The following is a 17,479-nucleotide window of genomic DNA, read 5'->3' as shown; positions in this document are numbered from 1 at the left end:
TCAGTGCAATAGAACGGTCATTACATTTCCTGTCCTTTAATAAAAATGTTCTGACTGTGCTCATTGTGTCCCAGTCTACACAGCAAAGGGGGAAAGTGCCTGCAGCAAACAGGATCTGTCAGTGTGTTGGTTGTACTCCATGGCTAGTTTTTATGAATCATTCCATTAACATAATGTAATAAGCTTACCATCATCTGGGAGCCTTCATCATGGCTGGTGCTGTACTGTATAGAATTACACCATGTTTGCGCGTCTATATCTGGAATATGTGTGACAAATGATTCAGTGTCTTCTGGACAGGTAGAACCGCAGACATTTTCAAAGCTGTCTATTCCATCCAAGCTTTTGAAAGGCTTCTCCCCAAGAGACATAGAGTGGAGAGTATCTGGGAAAACATCGCTGAATTGCCTCTTGTAGGGATGAAAATGATTTTTCTCCTTGATGAATTTACCAAAACTGATTTCTGTTGGGTCATCACAGCTGTACCTCCTGTATTCATCTCTTGGAGAGACCTTTCCTGAAAATCTCATAGAAATGTGGTCCTGGGGTGACAAGGAAAGGTCAGGGCTCATGGATGAATCTGAGCTTTTTCTTTCAGCCTGGCTGTCAGAATCATGTGTGTTTCCACCATAACTGTCCTAAAATGGCCAAAAAACAAGACTGTTTTAGTACAGATTTATGGATAACTCTCATATAAAGCCTCATTGGCTGCAATGAAGACCCCCATGTGATATGACATAAATCATAGTGGATATAAGGAAGCAGATAGGAGCAGGGTGCTACTGTGTCTATGTCGGAGGCAGCACCATCCTCCACCATGTAGAGGAACTACTGAGATTCTACAGCAGTAAATTTGTAGGACATTTTTAAAGGGCATCTGTCAGTAGAATGAACCCTCTTAAATGTGCACACTGCTCATAGAAAGTTGAATAAAGTAATATCATGATAGCTACAATCTGATTTTTTATTCCGGTGAAATTTACATTTTTTCTTAATATGTAGATGAGCTGTTAAGATCTATGGGCCAGACACTGATCTGCATGCCAATGTGCCTCCAGAGCTTGTTTTAAATGAAAGGAGACATTACCAGTGTGAGACATGTAAATCAGGAGAGGGGACTGTCAGTTATTACATGTCTCACACTGGTAACGCCCCCTTTCATTTAAAACAAGCTCTGAAAGCAGATTCTCATGGAGATCTATGTCCGGCCCATAGATCTTAACAACTTATTCACATATAAAAAAAACGTGGATTTCTCTTAAATAAAATATCAGATCACAGATATCAAGATATAATTTTATTCAACTTTCTATGATCTGTATGTCCATATAGATAACCTAGGAGGGTTCATCCTACTGACAGATGCCCCTTAAGACTGTTTAGACAACAAATGAACAGAAAAGAACAAAAATATACACAAATGGATCAAGACGGTAAAGACTTTCAAAGTCTTTGAGAATCATTTCTACTTACAATATCAGTAATTTCAAGGTCATAGAAAGCAACTTGAGCCCCCGTCTCACATAGCGAGATCGCTAGCAAGATCGCTGCTGAGTCACGGTTTTGGTGATGCAACAGCGACCTCACCAGCGATGTCGCTATGTGTGACACTTTGCAACGATCAGGCCCCTGCTGTGAGGTCGCTGATTGCTGCAGAATGTCCTGGACCATTTTTTGGTTGTTGCTCTCCCGCTGGTCAGCACACATCGCTGTGTGTGACCAGCGGGAGCAGCGATCAGGCTGGTAACCATGATAAACATTGGGTTACTAGGGGCACACGCGCACCTAGTAACCCGTTGTTTATCATGGTTACGAGCCTGCTAAAGTGAGCGGTAACCTCCCGCTCACTGTAGCAGAGTGGTAACCATGATAAACAACGGGTTACTAGGGGCACGTGTGCCTCTAGTAACCCGATGTTTACCATGGTTACCAGCCTGCTCCTGCTTCAGCAGCAGGCTGGTAACCAGGAGCAGGACATTGTGGAAAGATTCTTTCCACGATGTCGCTGCTCCCCTGATCGTTGGTGAGCCTGCCTGTTTGACAGCTCACCAGCGACCACATAGCGACGCAGCAACGATCCCTGAAAGGTCATATCGTTGTCGGGATCGTTGCAGTGTCGCTAAGTGTGACGGGGCCTTTAATTAGTCCTCAAATATTTACTTCAATCAGTAAAAACTAAGGCTAGGTGCACATTCGTACTAAGCTCTATGATTCAGACTGCATTGGGGTTTCTATTTAAATTCCAGAAAAAAATAGGTTATGTTTTTGTGTCTATCTAAAAAAGGAGGACACTGACAGAAGTCAGAAGGATTACAATTGGCTGTCCCATCCGCATCCTGTTTTTTGGGGACTTAGACTGAAAATCCGACGCAGTGCTCAGTGTAGAGCGCAGTGTAAATGTGGACCAGGCATAATCTATAACTGTTCTTTTTCCATTACACAACCAATTACTGACTGGTTTCTATAATCTATTGACACTTGCTAAGAAAGATCATTAAGAGTTGATACGGTGAATATAATTGTGTTTGAACTTATTGCACTTTTATTTGTAAATTGCTATATAAGTGCTTCTGGCTCATACCCCAGAGCGATGCTACATTCCTTAAATTGTAATCGGAGTTGCCTTATCTTGTATTAAATCAAGATACTAAATGACAGTTATGTTATTATATCTCTGGGGTCATTAAAAGATCATACTGGAAATATATAGCCGATTATTCCTACTTCACCTGCAAAATGAAACCAAAAAAAATATTCCTGGATGTGTGGGTCACCTTTCAGCCAACAGGGGCCTAAGGCAGTGTATGTACCTTAACCTTGAAATCACTTAAAATATGCATTCCAGATTATGAGGACAGTCATATATTTAATATTCCCTACCTAGCTTAGGTATTCAGGCTAGGCTAGTCATATGTCTGCTGCAGATGTTACTTAGAAAGATTGTACAACCATGAAAGCAAAGCAAATCAATTCGCCGAATCTGGCCATACAGATTAAATTTCAATTTATATGGAGACGTTTTGACTATTTCTTGTAAAAAAAATGTAAAAGCCATCCCATCACTTCACGGTGACCCTATTCAGGATGGTCCTACCTTATAGTATTAAAACCTTACCACATGTCTAATGACGTGTATTTGAATAAGGCCTGAGAAGGACCAAACCCCTACTAACTTCTTAGACATTACGTTAAAAAACTCCCCACTTCTGGGTGCCATTAGTCAGGGCTTTCTTAGTCCTTATTCACATATACAGTACATCATTAGACACAAGGTTTTAATACTAGAGGTTAGGACTGTCCCGAATAGGGTCACCGTGACGTGGTGGGATGGCTTTTATGTTTTTTTATCAAAAATATGTTAACCAAGTACCCTATATTATTTTCATGCAGTGTTGCTATTTATTTATTTACTGCAGGGTATGCATTCATTTTGTTTTTCTCTTGGATTTTGTCTATAGCAACACAAAGTAGCAAGTATTTGTGAAATGTAAAGGAAATGATATATGGTTTTATAATTATTTAAAAAATCTAAATATAAAAATAGTGGTGTTCACTTGTATTCAGCACTCTGTAGTCTGATACGCCTAAATAAAATCTCGAGTGACCAATTACCTCCAGAAGTCACATAATTAATAAATTGCGTGCTCCTGTGTGTAATTTATTCTCAGTATAAATACAGTTGTTCTGTGCAGTTTGTATGAGAACATTTGGGATGAAACTGCATCATGAAAACTAAGGAACACACCAGACAGGTCGGAGATAAAGTTGTGGAGAAGAGTGAAACAGGGTTAGGTTATAAAAAATAACCCAAGCTCTGAACATCTCATGGAGCATTGTTCAATCCATCATCAAAAATGGAAGGAGTATAGCACAACTGCAAACCTATCTAGACATTGCTGTCCACCTAAACTGACATCCCAAGTAATGAGAGCACTAATTACTAATTGGAGAAGCTGCCAAAAGCCCATGGTAACTTGGTGATGGAAGAGCTGCAGATATCTATAGCTCAGGTGGGAGAATCTGTCCACAGGACAACTATCAATCATTTGCTCCACAAATCTGGCCTTTATGGAAGAGTGGCAAGAAGAAAGGAAACTGAATTCCCTGTTATCCAACAGATTATTTTTCATGCCGTAGTTTCAATGTTTCTGCATTATTTCCTATACAGAACAACTGCATCTATAGAAAATCCCTATTAACAACATAAAACTAGTACCTGTCCAGAATGGCACAGCTGACATTTTGGTGCTTTCAAAAACTTTGGATTCTATGTAACACATGTACGTACAGTGAGGAAAATAAGTATTTGATACACTGCTGATTTTGCACGTTTTCCCACCTACAAAGAATGGAGTGGTCTGTAAGTTTTTATTGTAGGTACAGTTCACCTGTAAGAGTCAGAATCTAAAAATAAAAAAACTGAAAATTACATTGTATGATTTTTAAATAATTAAATTGCATTTATTGCATTAAATAAGTATTTGATCGCCTACCAACCAGCAAGAATTCTGTCTCTCCTGTTAGTTTTTCTTTAAGACCTGTTAGTTTTTCTTTAAGAAGCCCTCCTACTCTGCACTTATTACCTGTATAAAAGACACATGTGCACACACTCAATCAATCACACTCCAACCTCTCCACCATGGCCAAGACTAAAGAGCTGCCTAAGGACACCAGGGACAATATTGTAGACTTGCACAAGGCTGGTATGGGCTACAGGACAATAGGTGTGAAGGCAACAACTGTTGGCACAATTATTAGAAAATGGAAGAAACACAAGATGACTGTCAATCTTCCTCTGTCTGGGGCTCCATACAAGATCTCGCCTCATGGGGGCAGGATAATTCTGAGAAAGGTCAGGAATCAGCCAACAACTACACAGGAGGACTTGATCAATGCCTTGAAGAGAGCTGGCACCACAGACTCAAACATTTCTGTTAGAAACACGCTACACCATCATGGATTAAAATCCTGCAGGGCACGCAAGGTCCCACTACTCCCGCCAGCACATGTCTAGGCCCGTTTGAAGTTTGTCAATGACCATCTGGATGATTCAGAGGAGGTATGGGAGAAGGTCATGTGGTCAGATGAGTCCAAAATAGAACTTTTTGGTATCAATTCCACTCGCCATGTTTGGAGGAAGAAGAAGGATGAGTACAACCTCAAGAACACCGTCCCAACCGTGAAGTATAGTGGGGGAAACATCATACTTTGGGCGTGCTTTTCTGCAAAGAGGACAGGACGACTACACCGTACTAAAGGGAGGATGGATGGGATCATGTATCGCGAGATTTTGACCAACAACCTCCTTCCCTCAGTAAGAGCATTGAAGATGGGTCGCGGCTGGGTCTTCCAGCATGAGAATGACCCGAAACACACAGCCAGGACAAGAAGTGGCTCTGTAAGAAGAATTTCAAGGTCCTGGTGTGGCCTAGCCAGTCTCCAGACCTGAACCCAATAGAAAATCTTTGGAGGGAGCTGAAACTCAATGTTGCCCAGTGACAGCCCCGAAACCTGAAAGATCTGGAGAAGATCTGTATGGAGGAGTGGGCCAAAATCCCTGCTGCAGTGTGTGCAAACCTGGTCAAGAAATACAGGAAATGTCTGACCTCTGTAATTGCAAACAAAGGTTTCTGTTCCAAATATTAAGTTCTGTTTTGTTTTTCTATTGTATCAAATACTTATTTCATGTAATAAAATGCAAACTAATTATGTAAATATCATACAATGTGATTTTCTGGATTTTTCTTTAAGATTCTGTCTCTCACAGGTGAAGTGCATCTACGATAAAAATTACAGACCACTCCATTCTTTGAAGGTGGGAAAACGTGCAAAATTGTCAGTGTATCAAATACTTATTTTTTCCCACTGTATGTATGTATGGTACATTTTCTGCTTGCAACTATAGATTCGCTAATCACTTTTTTAGGGATGAACTGTGACAAAATAAATTCCATTTACATGTAAATATTGGTGATTTCCGAGTGATCACCCAAACCTAGTTCTTCATATTTACCAAAAAAATGTGTGTTATTGAGGCAGATTTGTCATTTTTACTATACAGTGACCAGCCATAACATTATAACCACTGACACTGAAAATGGCACTTACTTAGGCCACATTCACATGTTCAGAATTTTACATCAGTATTTGTAAGCTAAAATCAGGAGTGGAGCAATCAGAGGAAAAGTATAATAGAAACACGTCACCACTTCTGTATTTATCACCCACTCCTGGTTTTAACTTGCAAATACTGATGTAAAATACTGACCAAATACTGAATGTGTGAACGTGGCCTTACAAGATGTGGGATAAATTGTGATGGCATGAAAACTAGGTTAGAGCATTTCAAAAAGTGCAGTCCTTGTGTTGTGTTTCTGGATTACAGTCCTTTGTAGGACAACCGGAGATCCAGAGACATGGACATGGGTGCCCAAGGATCATCTATTCACATGGGCACTACTGCTCTCCTGATGTAATGTCTACTTACCAAAGTTAAACAAGATGTCAGTGAACTTGTTTGATCCTGTATAACCTCATCTGCTTGGTTTATGGGAGAACACTCATTATCCAGAGATCCTGATGTAAAAGTCATGCTTGGCTGGTCTTGCATTATTAAACTCTGATTGGATATAAAACCTATAAAGAAAACAAGATGGAATTAGTAGGCAATATAAAATTTATTTATTTTTAAATATATTTTATTTGGTCAACTAACACTTATAACAAGTAGCTCAAGAGTAAAATCCACCAAGGGACCCCCAAAGTAACAATACAAGGACCATTTTTTTGACAAATAAGATTAACATACAGTATAACCCACCTCATTTTCCATTCTGCCCTCACCCCCTCTTTGGCACATCAAGTTAAAAGTAACAGTAATGTATATCGCTAAGAGAAAAATGAGTTTAAAGGGAGTGGGTCTTTGTGTTTTGACAATATAGATAGTGACATGCCAAGTCAAGTCAATAGGATAGGAGCGGATCCCTTCAGTGACTCTTGTAGTTAATGGTTGTGTGGCAATACATTTTTTTCCAGACCTTAAACAAGTGTTTTGTTCTCTTTTCTTTATTTAATAAAGAAAAGCTGATTCTAAAATGGAAACTGTATTTTGTTTTTGATAAGTGAAAGTAAAGGGGGCAAATGTTCACTCCAGAAGTGTAAAATTCATCAACAGTTCTAAAAGTATAGATAACATATAGTATTTTATGTAGTGTGCAGAATGAAAATAATCTGCCTAGTTTACAGTAAAACACCCACAGTACGGCTGTATGAACTTGCTCCCCCATACGATACCAGCTTATCTTGGGTTATTGACCACAGTGACTTGCTTTACTCCTCACCAGTCCCTTTATAATTGGGGGTTTGTTCAAACCATGGAAACCTTTTGATTCATGACCGTATAAGGAGTTTTGCTATAATTTGTAATATATAATCAGTGAGACTTTTTCGTAGCTTCTGGTCGTTGGATAAGACTTTACATTTTTTCTGCTTTCTACAAGTTTTGTATAAGTTCTGGATATGCTACACACGAAAATGATAAAAATATTTAAAAATCATTTACAAAGAGTACAACCTTTCCCGGGGCTCCTGCTCTACATCTAACACGGTTAATAACAGTTCACGTTCAAGTTCAAGTTAAAGACTGATTAAAAAAAAAAACATTCTTAGCTGACTTTACTTTTGGGCCTCAGGGGGGACCATGGAGTATTGAATCTATCCTGGTATGTACAAAATGAGGTGTCATGTAGAGTTCAGCTGTAAGTGGTTGTCTTCTATCCTGATATGACTGAAAGACTGAGTCTAATTAAATGGATGCTGTTCCATAAAGTATAATGGTGCATGTCGGCTAAAGAGACAAGGGCTTAACAACGTGGGCAAAACTGAGTGGAGCCAAGACTATTAGTCATTAGGAGGCAGAAAATCAAAAGGAGAAGGGCAAGAACGATACAAAGTAAAGATGTACTTAAGCTCTCCTATCAACATTTGTATCCTCTTAATATATTGCAATCATCATATTATACAGCACTGTGTACTTACAGTTGCTCATTTTGCCTTTCTACCCAGTTAGTTCTTTTGTTTTCCATTAGGTCTATGACATCAGGTGATTTAAAACGGACTAGCTGAATCCTTCTAAGCTCTCTGTAGAAACAGGAGGTCAGTTTTCTCTGCACAAGTTATGTCACTGAAAAAGTCTATGGCCGGCGGGAGGACGAAGCCGCTGGGTCAGAAGTTGAAGAGGGGGATGATTTATGCAGGGAAAAGAGACTTCCTGTTTTTACATAGAGGAGAAAAAAACAGAACAATTAACTGGGTAGAAAGGCAAAATTAGCAATTGTACACAGTGTTAAATAATATGATGATTGTAATATATTAAGGGGATAAAAACTTTGATGGAAGTACTTCTTTAATTGTACACAAAAGACATATCATATATACCAACTAAAACATATCTCTTACATAGTTATACTTAAAAATTTTAGGTATATCCTCTGGTAGCATAAAATAACATTGAGTTGGGTTAAATATATTAGTAAACAAGGAGAATCTTTGCAAAATAGTAATTTCTCTGCTTTCATTCAACAGAAAGTTACATAGTTATGACTCGCCCCCTGGGCCGCGTGGGGAACCCGGAACAGGGCCTTTGGTGGGATGCTGGGGGTTGTAGTCACCGTGGCGATGACCCGGTCCCGTGGCTCAGGGTGGTCAAACCAGTGGCAGTCTATTGATATGGTTTTCATTATTTTCAAATGTCCGACTACGCCACCCGTGGATTGCGGTCAGGATGAACTGCCGCTGCAGGGCAGACCGCTGGGGCTGATGTTGGTGAGCAGCACAGGGATGGTATAACTCCCCACGGGAAGAGTGTAGCCCCCGGGAAGTGTAGGTGGATGATGGGGGAGATGGTGCGTGGGAATAATGACTCAGAGTCTCTGTAATGCAGTCCAGGGTCTTTACTCACAGTTCGTTATTCCACATTACTCCGGCCAGCAGTAACTTCCCGTGTCGCACCATGTTCACCAGGTGAGGGGCTCTGCCAACTCCCAGATGATTTTGGAGCGCTTCGCAGGACCCCCTTTGCGTATCCTTCCTCTGGCCTGTCATACCCCACCAGTGACCACGCTTCTGTCCGGCTGCCTCGGGCCTTCTCTGGGTAAACTTCGGTGCCAGTTTCCCTCACCCTATGTGGTGCCTTCCTAGCGGGTGTAGAGAGGGGCTGCACCATATAAAATGTCACAGCCTCCGGTTTCTAGTTGAGGGTAGTTCCCCGCCTCTACTAGTTTCGGGGACCAGTCTCCCCCTTGGCCTGACCCCACTACTCAGGTAGATGCAGGCGTATGGTGGCTACCAGCCGGTCCACACCCCTGGGGTCCCTTCTTTCCTCAGTGTTCCTGGAGCCTCCTCCGCTCTTCTTCATCTCTTCTCCCCTACTCTCTCTCCCTCCTTTCAGTGCTGACTGGGTCTCACAGGCTAGACCCGCGTCCGGAGCAGAGCTCCACAGAGTCCTGCTCTGTCACATCCTCTTTCTCTGACTCCACTGAACCGACTTCTCTCTGAACTAAGATGGTGCCCACCTTTTGTACCTCTCCCTAGGTGTACCCAGGAACTGCTTCCTCCCTGCTCCTGCACTAGAGGGTTCCCCCTTTCCTAGGTGTTCCCTCTCCCCACTCCAGCCAGGGACAGCGACTGTCGTGCTCTACTTGGAGCATATCGGTCGCCCTGCCCCCCGGAAATGTGGTGTAATGCATGCAGGTGTTGGGGTCCTGGTCCACACTCCATCCTTACCTGAGAGTGAGATATCGCACGTCTGGGTGAGATGCAATACCTCTGTAGCAACCGAGCCCTCAGGCATGTCCATCACATTCAACCTCTCCCAATAAATTCTACAAGATTTATCGCATTAAAATGTTCTTTATTTGATGATAGCACTACAAAATCCAAGTGGAAAGATTGTCTCCAAATACTGTTAATTTTCATTACAATAATCAATAACTGCCCCCTCATTATAACAATTCTATAAACAATAATCATCAATTCATACAACTACAGATTATAGAAATGGACTCATCAAAGACAACCCAATCATGCCGGTCATTCCTTTATCCAGTCATCTTCAAAACCAAACTTACTCTCTATTTGGCGAACAGCACAGTATGAACCTAATGGTAATGCCACTACCAGGGCCCCTGTCAGGACAGTACTAGTGGTACTGCCATAAGGGGCCCAGTTGCAAGTGTAACAATAAGGGAATCCTATTTTTTTCTGTCTGCCATGTACCAAACACAATATCCCCTAAAATGTTACTCCCCAAATACTGATCACTGGTGGGAGCACCAGGGTTGCTGATCCCAGGAACCACGCTCTGTTAAGCCCATCTTGAATGAAGTATGAGTGCACATTCTCAATTTTTGCTACATTCCTTGCTTATGGGACAGGAGCTAAATTAATCTAAAATGTGGTTGTACATTGTCCCTTGACCTCCGCTTTACACCTATTAGAATTTATTCATATGTGACCCTAGCCAATCTTTTAGTTATTGCAAGAGTGATATAGTAAGAAATTGGTTGTCATCTTGAAGAGTAAGTGTGCTGGTTTGTATATTGCGGTTCTATATCTGAGTATAAGGCTACATTCTGGCATCCATCTGACAAGTCCTAGTGCTGTCCGATTTATTATAGGACCAGACTCGTAGCAATACAATAGAATGGATATATTCACACATAAATCACAGGTTCGAGAGTGAGATCCACGTGACTCAAAGCATGCCCTATTCTGATCTAATTTTGCCTATCAGACTCAGCCATTAAAGTCTTTGGGAATCCATGTAAAATGGATGAAACACGGAAGACATACTTTGTACTTCAGAGATCCATCCGTGTTTCATTAACTGATCCATTGCTAAGTCATTGGATAAAAAAAAAGTTCAGATAGTCTACCTGCCTCAGTGATAAAAAATAAACGGATGACACAATAAAAATTGATGCAACTAAGATGACACCTGAGAATAAAATGGGTCCATTCCTCTCGAATGGTAACACTAACACGGGTGTGTGAAAGTAGCCTTAGGGGTCATTCAGACAAGCGCTTAATCGGTCCATGTGGTGTCCGTATACAAAACTGATAGTATACGGAGAGCACACGGACTAATGCAAGTCAATGTCTTAGTTCACACGAATGTTTCTGTCATTTATGTTGCAGTCTCGCCAGTCTGTGCATTGCAATCCGACATCGGACCAATTATCACGGACATCGGAAACATGTGCATAACATTGCTTGGGAGAAAAGACCTCTGCAGATCTAATGAGAAAATACAAGCATTTTATTTGCATGATCGATTTTTGCAAGTGACAATTTGTAGATGTTTATTGGAGATGGTGTGATTTGTAGATACATTTTGCAATTTTAATATCCCTGTGAATCCATACTGTACTCATCTGTACTGTAAGTAAAGCAACTTTGCCGAGATGCGAGTGCTGATGCAGTAGGTGCTGCTGAGATTTCAGCTGTGGGATCCACACACACAATCCACACTGATGCATCTCACTGTACAAGTCAGTACATTTGTATGCTATATAAAAATATTTACATTGATTCTCCTTCGCTATAAGTGATATTTGAATGTGTTAAAAATGCTAAATGACAAGCTCAACCCTGCTACTTTTGTATACAAGTTCGAGATGAGCAGATCTATTGAAATTTGAATTTCCGATTTCGTCGAATTTTCTCCAAAAATTTGATTAGCAGCAAATAAATTTGTGCAAATTTATTCTCTGGGTAGAGAAAGAGAGAGAACTCCGTTGACCATAAGGGCTTACACTCTACAAAAGAGAGAAAGGACTCTGCTAACCATAAGAGTTTACACTCTACAGGAGAGAGAAAGGACCCCGTCAACCATAAGAGCTTACACTCTACAGGAGTGAGAGAGGACCCCGCTGACCATAAGAGCTTACACTCTACAGGAGTGAGAGAGGATCCCCGGTGACCATAAGGGCTTACACTCTACTGGAGTGAGAGAAGATTCCCGGTGACCATAAGGTCTTACACTCTATAATGAAAGAGAGAGGACCTTGTTGGCCATAAGAACTTACACTCTATAGGAAAGAGAGAGAGGACCTTGCTGAACATGGCCTTACACTCTACAGTAGAGAGAAAGCACCCCACTGACCATACGAACTTACATTCTAAAGGAGAAAGAGAGAACACCACCATGACCATAAGAGCTTACACCCTACAGGTGAGAAAGAGATGGAAAATGACATTGCTGTGCAAACTGTGCTCCATTGGGAACCGCTGATCTATGGTGGCCCAGGTACTGACCACTGTACAAGGTATGATAATCCGCTAGATGTCACAGCTGCAGGGAATTATGGGGTGGCCTACGCAGCAACGCAAAATAACATTAGCCCAATCTCTGATGCTCCAGCAATATGGGACATGGTGCTGGGTAAGTCTCAAAGTGTCAAATTCACATGAAACCACAAATTTCAGGAAATTCGACTCAAGCTCGCTCATCTCTATTTAATACAGACAATTTCTTATGTTCTAGCAGATAAAAAAAACTTATACTGTAAATACAACCGTATGAAACCTGTATATATATAGTAAAGTTCCTTTAAAGCTGGCATCTTATTATCCCAAAATTGTGTCGCTCATTATCAGCAAAGGGCTACAATATAATGTGCTATTTTGATAGAATAAAATGCATGTATTTGGGAATAAAGCTAATTTGTATCCCGAACAGAGTTTTTGTGTTTTAATTAAGCGGGAATAAAAAAGAATTTGGTGATAAATTTCGCTTGCTGCAATAAACGATTGGGCGTATTAAAATTCAACATGTTCGATCCTATTTTGCCCCTACATCTGTTGACAGGAGATGGTCAAGAAATGCCCATACACATCCAATAGGCGGCCACCTCCAACAAAATGCCGATTTCTATCTAATATTTGTGGGCACCTTTTTTTTTTAGGATATTCAAGTGATACCCAGTTATAGGAACACATTTTGTGTTACCATTTTGTTCTACCATTATAAGTGAGATTGATACGCTAACAATCCAGACAATGTGCTAATCTGGCAAAATTCTGGTTCCAATGACTCAGAAAGAGGTAAGGAGCTTTACTGAATGTACATATAAATGAATACACAATGACTTGGGATTGTATGAATTTTATTTTTAAACTGGAAATATCTTTCTAGAAGACACTGTCGGATATCACTTATAGGGCAGGAAAGCTGCTGTTTTAGTATTAATTGTCAGGAGCTGGAAGTGCCTTTGACAAATGGCCTATATGGTTACCGCATTTTGTAAATGTTGCATGACCGCCCATTACTCTGATTACCAGGTCACTACTCGGAGTATAGCAATGAGGAAGAGGAGGTGAGGGAGTGAGAGATAAGATGTCAGCTTGGTGATGCTGGACTATGGCAGACCTGATTCATTTGTTTTGCATGGATAGGGAATCCCTGGCTGGAGGCCCGCTGTGAGACAATATCTGGTTTTGTTTCCCTACAGATCATATAGGAAGCGTGTAACACATGGTCACCAACTGGCACCAGGCTGTCTGTAGTGCCAAACTCAATACTGCACCTCTTACCTGAAATACTGTTTATTCTACGTACATTACCCTTGTATATGTTCTCTTGCATACACTGATCTCTTGCATTGTGTTAATGCGCAGCACCATGTGAACATACATAAGTTTTCATTGTTTGCTGCTGTGCTCTGAGCGCTGTGAAGCTATTTTTGACTGTAAATGCTCATTTTCTCTGCAGCTCTCCTTTATAGAGTGACCTCCACAATTAATACGCTAAGCGACCGAATCATAATTGCATTGCTCCTGTTTTGCATTTTTAGTGTTTAGTTTCTTTTTTGTTTGCGCGATATTAATTTTTCCATTTGCACCTTTTTTGCTGTCACTTTTTTAAGTGCGATTTGGCTGTTTTTATTCTTTTTTAGTTCATTGTGGGCAGAGTATTGAATTGGCATATTAAAATTCAACATGTTCAATCCTTTTTTGCCCCAACATCTGTTGACAGGAGATGGTGAAGAAATGCCCATAGACGTCCAATAGGCAGCCACTTCCAACAATTTTTAGCGAAAAATTTGACTTTCGGGGCTAAAATAAGTGACAAACAGGTTAAAGGCAAAAATAAAGAGCATTTTTGATTTGGTCCTCTTAGTCTAGGTGCTCCGTTTCTCTACTAATAAAATCCTTTGCGGGTTCTTTCCACCTCGCTTTTTTTCCTGTGCTCATAATTAAAGCAATACGTGAAGTGATGGCATACTGCTTATTTTAGTACCTGAGCCAGCCCCTCTACTTTTCTATGCATAGGAAAAGGAGGCTGGCTTGGCTATCTAAATAAGCAGTCACCAGGCCCCCTTTACTTACTGCTCGGCTCAAGTGCCGACACAAGAAACATATATTGAAACTAAGCACCAGGGCGAATAGGACAATATTAAAAGTTTTCTAATTTCTTACTTAAAGATAATTTTGCTATATTTTTTATTCATTAGAAAAGCCCTTGAATTACTAGTTGTGTGGTATGTAAATGGTATACATAAAGATCAGCAAAGGTCTTTTTCAGAAGACCAGTAGCCATCTTGGCCATTTCATACCTTTTGTAGAAGTTACAGTCATGGCCAAAAGTATTGAGAATGAGACAAATAGTAATTTTTCCAAAGTTTACTGCTTCATTTTTTGTAATGGCAATTTGCATATACTCCTGAATGTCAAAGAGTGATCAGCTTAACAGCAATTACTGTACTTGCAAACTCAATATTTGCCCAGAAAATGAACTTTAACCCCCAAAACACATTTCAACATCATTGCAGTCCTGCCTTAAAAGGAGCAGCTAACATCGTTTTAGTGATTGATCCATTAACACAGGTGTGGGTGTTGATGAGGACAGGGCTGGCGATCAATCAGTCATGATTAAGTAAGAATGACATCACTGGACACTTTAAAAGGAGGCTGGTTCTTGGTATCATTGTTTCTCTTCAGTTAACCATGGTTATCTCTAAAGAAACACGTGCAGCCATCATTGCACTGCACAAAAATGGCCTAACAGGGAAGAGTATCGCAGCTACAAAGATTGCACCTCAGTCAACAATCTATCGCATCATCAAGAACTTCAAGGAGAGAGCTTCCATTGTTGTCAAAAAGGCTCCAGGGCGCCCAAGAAAGACCAGCAAGCGCCAGGACCGTATCTTAAAACTGTTTCAGCTGCGGGATCGGACTACCAGCAGTGCCGAGCTTGCTCAGGAATGGCAGCAGGCTGGTGTGAGTGCTTCTGCACGCACTGTGAGGCGGAGACTCTTTGAGCAAAGGCTGGTTTCAAGGAGGGCAGAGAAGCCACTTCTCTCCAGAAAAAACATCAGGGACCGACTGATATTCTGCAAAAGATACAGGGAGTGGACTGCTGAGGACTGGGGCAAAGTCATTTTCTCTGATGAATCCCCTTTTCGATTGTTTGGGACATCTGGAAAACAGCTTATTCGGAGAAGAAGAGGTGAGCGCTACCACCAGTCTTGTCTCATGCCAACTGTAAAGCATCCTGAAACCATTCATGTGTGGGGTTGCTTCTCAGCCAAGGGAATGGGCTCACTCACAGTCTTGCCTAAAAACACAGCCATGAATAAAGAGTGGTACCAGAATGTCCTCCAAGAGCAACTTCTCCCAACCGTCCAAGAGCAGTTTGGCGCCCAACAATGCCTTTTCCAGCATGATGGAGCACCTTGCCATAAAGCAAAGGTGATAACTAAATGGCTCATGGAACAAAACATAGAGATTTTGGGTCCATGGCCTGGAAACTCCCCAGATCTTAATCCCATTGAGAACTTGTGGTCAATCATCAAGAGACGGGTGGACAAACAAAAACCAACAAATTCTGGCAAAATGCAAGCATTGATTATGCAAGAATGGACTGCTATCAGTCAGGATTTGGTCCAAAAGTTGATTGAGAGCATGCCAGGGAGAATTACAGAGGTCTTGAAGAAGAAGGGGCAACACTGCAAATATTGACTTGCTGCATTAACTCATTCTAACTGTCAATATAACCTATTGGTACTCGTAATATGATTGCAATTATATTTCTGTATGTGATATAAACATCAGACAAACACTAATAAAAACCAGAGGCCAGCAGATCATGTGAAAATATAATTTTGGTGTCATTCTCAAAACTTTTGGCCATGACTGTAGTTTACCATGATGACTTTTACTTTTACAGCTCGATGTGTAACTATATGGGGCTGGATTTATTGGAGCCTGAAAAAGTCTAAAAGACCTCTCGGCCCTATTCTCAGTGGTAGTACTCCAGCTCTGATCTGCAGCGCTGGGGTCCTGGGTTCAAATCCCACCAAGGTCACCATCTGTAAGGAGTTTGTATGTTCTCCCCGTTTTGTGTGGGTTTCCTCCAGGTTCTTAGGTTTCCTCCCACACTCCAAAGATAAACTGATAGGGAATGTAGATTGTGAGCCCCAATGGGGACAATGATGATGTCTAGTGAATAAAATGAATAAATATCAGGAGATCAATACTATGAAAGACGTGCACGTGCGATGGTTGGGCGGTATGTTACAGAATTTGTATTGGGGCTTCAGGATTTCGCATTACACCACTGAATAGGACTAGATCATTGGAACCATGTTCAGGAGTGTCAAGAAGCAGCACATCATCAGATAAATACATGATATACAGGACATGTGCTTAGCAAGGAGTCAACAAAGGACAACAATATAATTGCTAATTATAGAAGAACGAATGTATAATGATGTTCTCAAGTGTCCTTCTTATGTAATGCCGTTCTCATTGATACTTGCATGGCTTTATCTGCACCATCATACATGTAATATTATGTAATACAGTTTATTTTAAATTCTTATACAGTGAAATCAGACGTGTCCTGAATACCAGCTGTGAAAACCCTCAGTGTCACTGATAATTATAAAACTGATCATCCAGTTTATAGACACTATTTTAATTGCGTACAAATTAATGCTAATCACTACTCCCAACAGTGCGCTTAAGAACGGGCAAATTTTTGGTATCAGAAAAACAGTTGCATAAATTTACATAAAATATAAAAGTTTTAAGACTTTTTCTTCATTCAGCAGCAGGCGATTGCTGGCAATATGGCTGCTCTGCAATATGTCCAGACAGATGGAACTGGAAGCAATATTTGGTTATCGTCAGCTTCTTCGTCACCCAACTATTAGAGGATACACTGAATAGCGACGTTATTACAGACACCTGCCCTCTTACGATTGGAACCTGCATGAAAATTAGACGCTTGACCATGGAATGCAGCTTAAAATCAAGTGACCAAGTTTTACGTGAATCAGTTCCACATTAGACTAGGAAAACGGAGAAATCTGAGTGACTTTGAATGAAGCATGGTCATCGGCATGAGCCTAACTAGGACAATTTCATAATCTTCCCATCTGGTTGTGTACACTCTCAGGAATATACTAAGAATGGG

General features: G+C 40.8%; 1 protein-coding gene across 1 annotated transcript in view; it reads right to left on the bottom strand.

Moving 5' to 3' along the window:
- Positions 1-17,479, bottom strand: part of FOXN1 (forkhead box N1) — an 83,458-nt gene that overhangs the window by 34,855 nt on the left and 31,124 nt on the right. The window contains exons 3-4 of the mRNA XM_073667850.1: positions 6,488-6,636; positions 189-638 (exon numbers count right to left, since the gene is read on the bottom strand). Of these exons, the coding sequence (XP_073523951.1) occupies positions 189-638; positions 6,488-6,636 (599 nt within the window). The remainder of the gene's footprint in view (positions 1-188; positions 639-6,487; positions 6,637-17,479) is intronic.

This window comes from Phyllobates terribilis, unplaced genomic scaffold, assembly GCF_046119375.1.
Source record: "Phyllobates terribilis strain yellow unplaced genomic scaffold, ASM4611937v1 Scaffold_2__4_contigs__length_985480577, whole genome shotgun sequence".
Classification (NCBI taxonomy): domain Eukaryota; kingdom Metazoa; phylum Chordata; class Amphibia; order Anura; family Dendrobatidae; genus Phyllobates; species Phyllobates terribilis.
The sequence above is the reverse complement of the archived record's forward strand: the minus strand, read 5'-3'. Positions and strand labels throughout refer to the sequence as shown.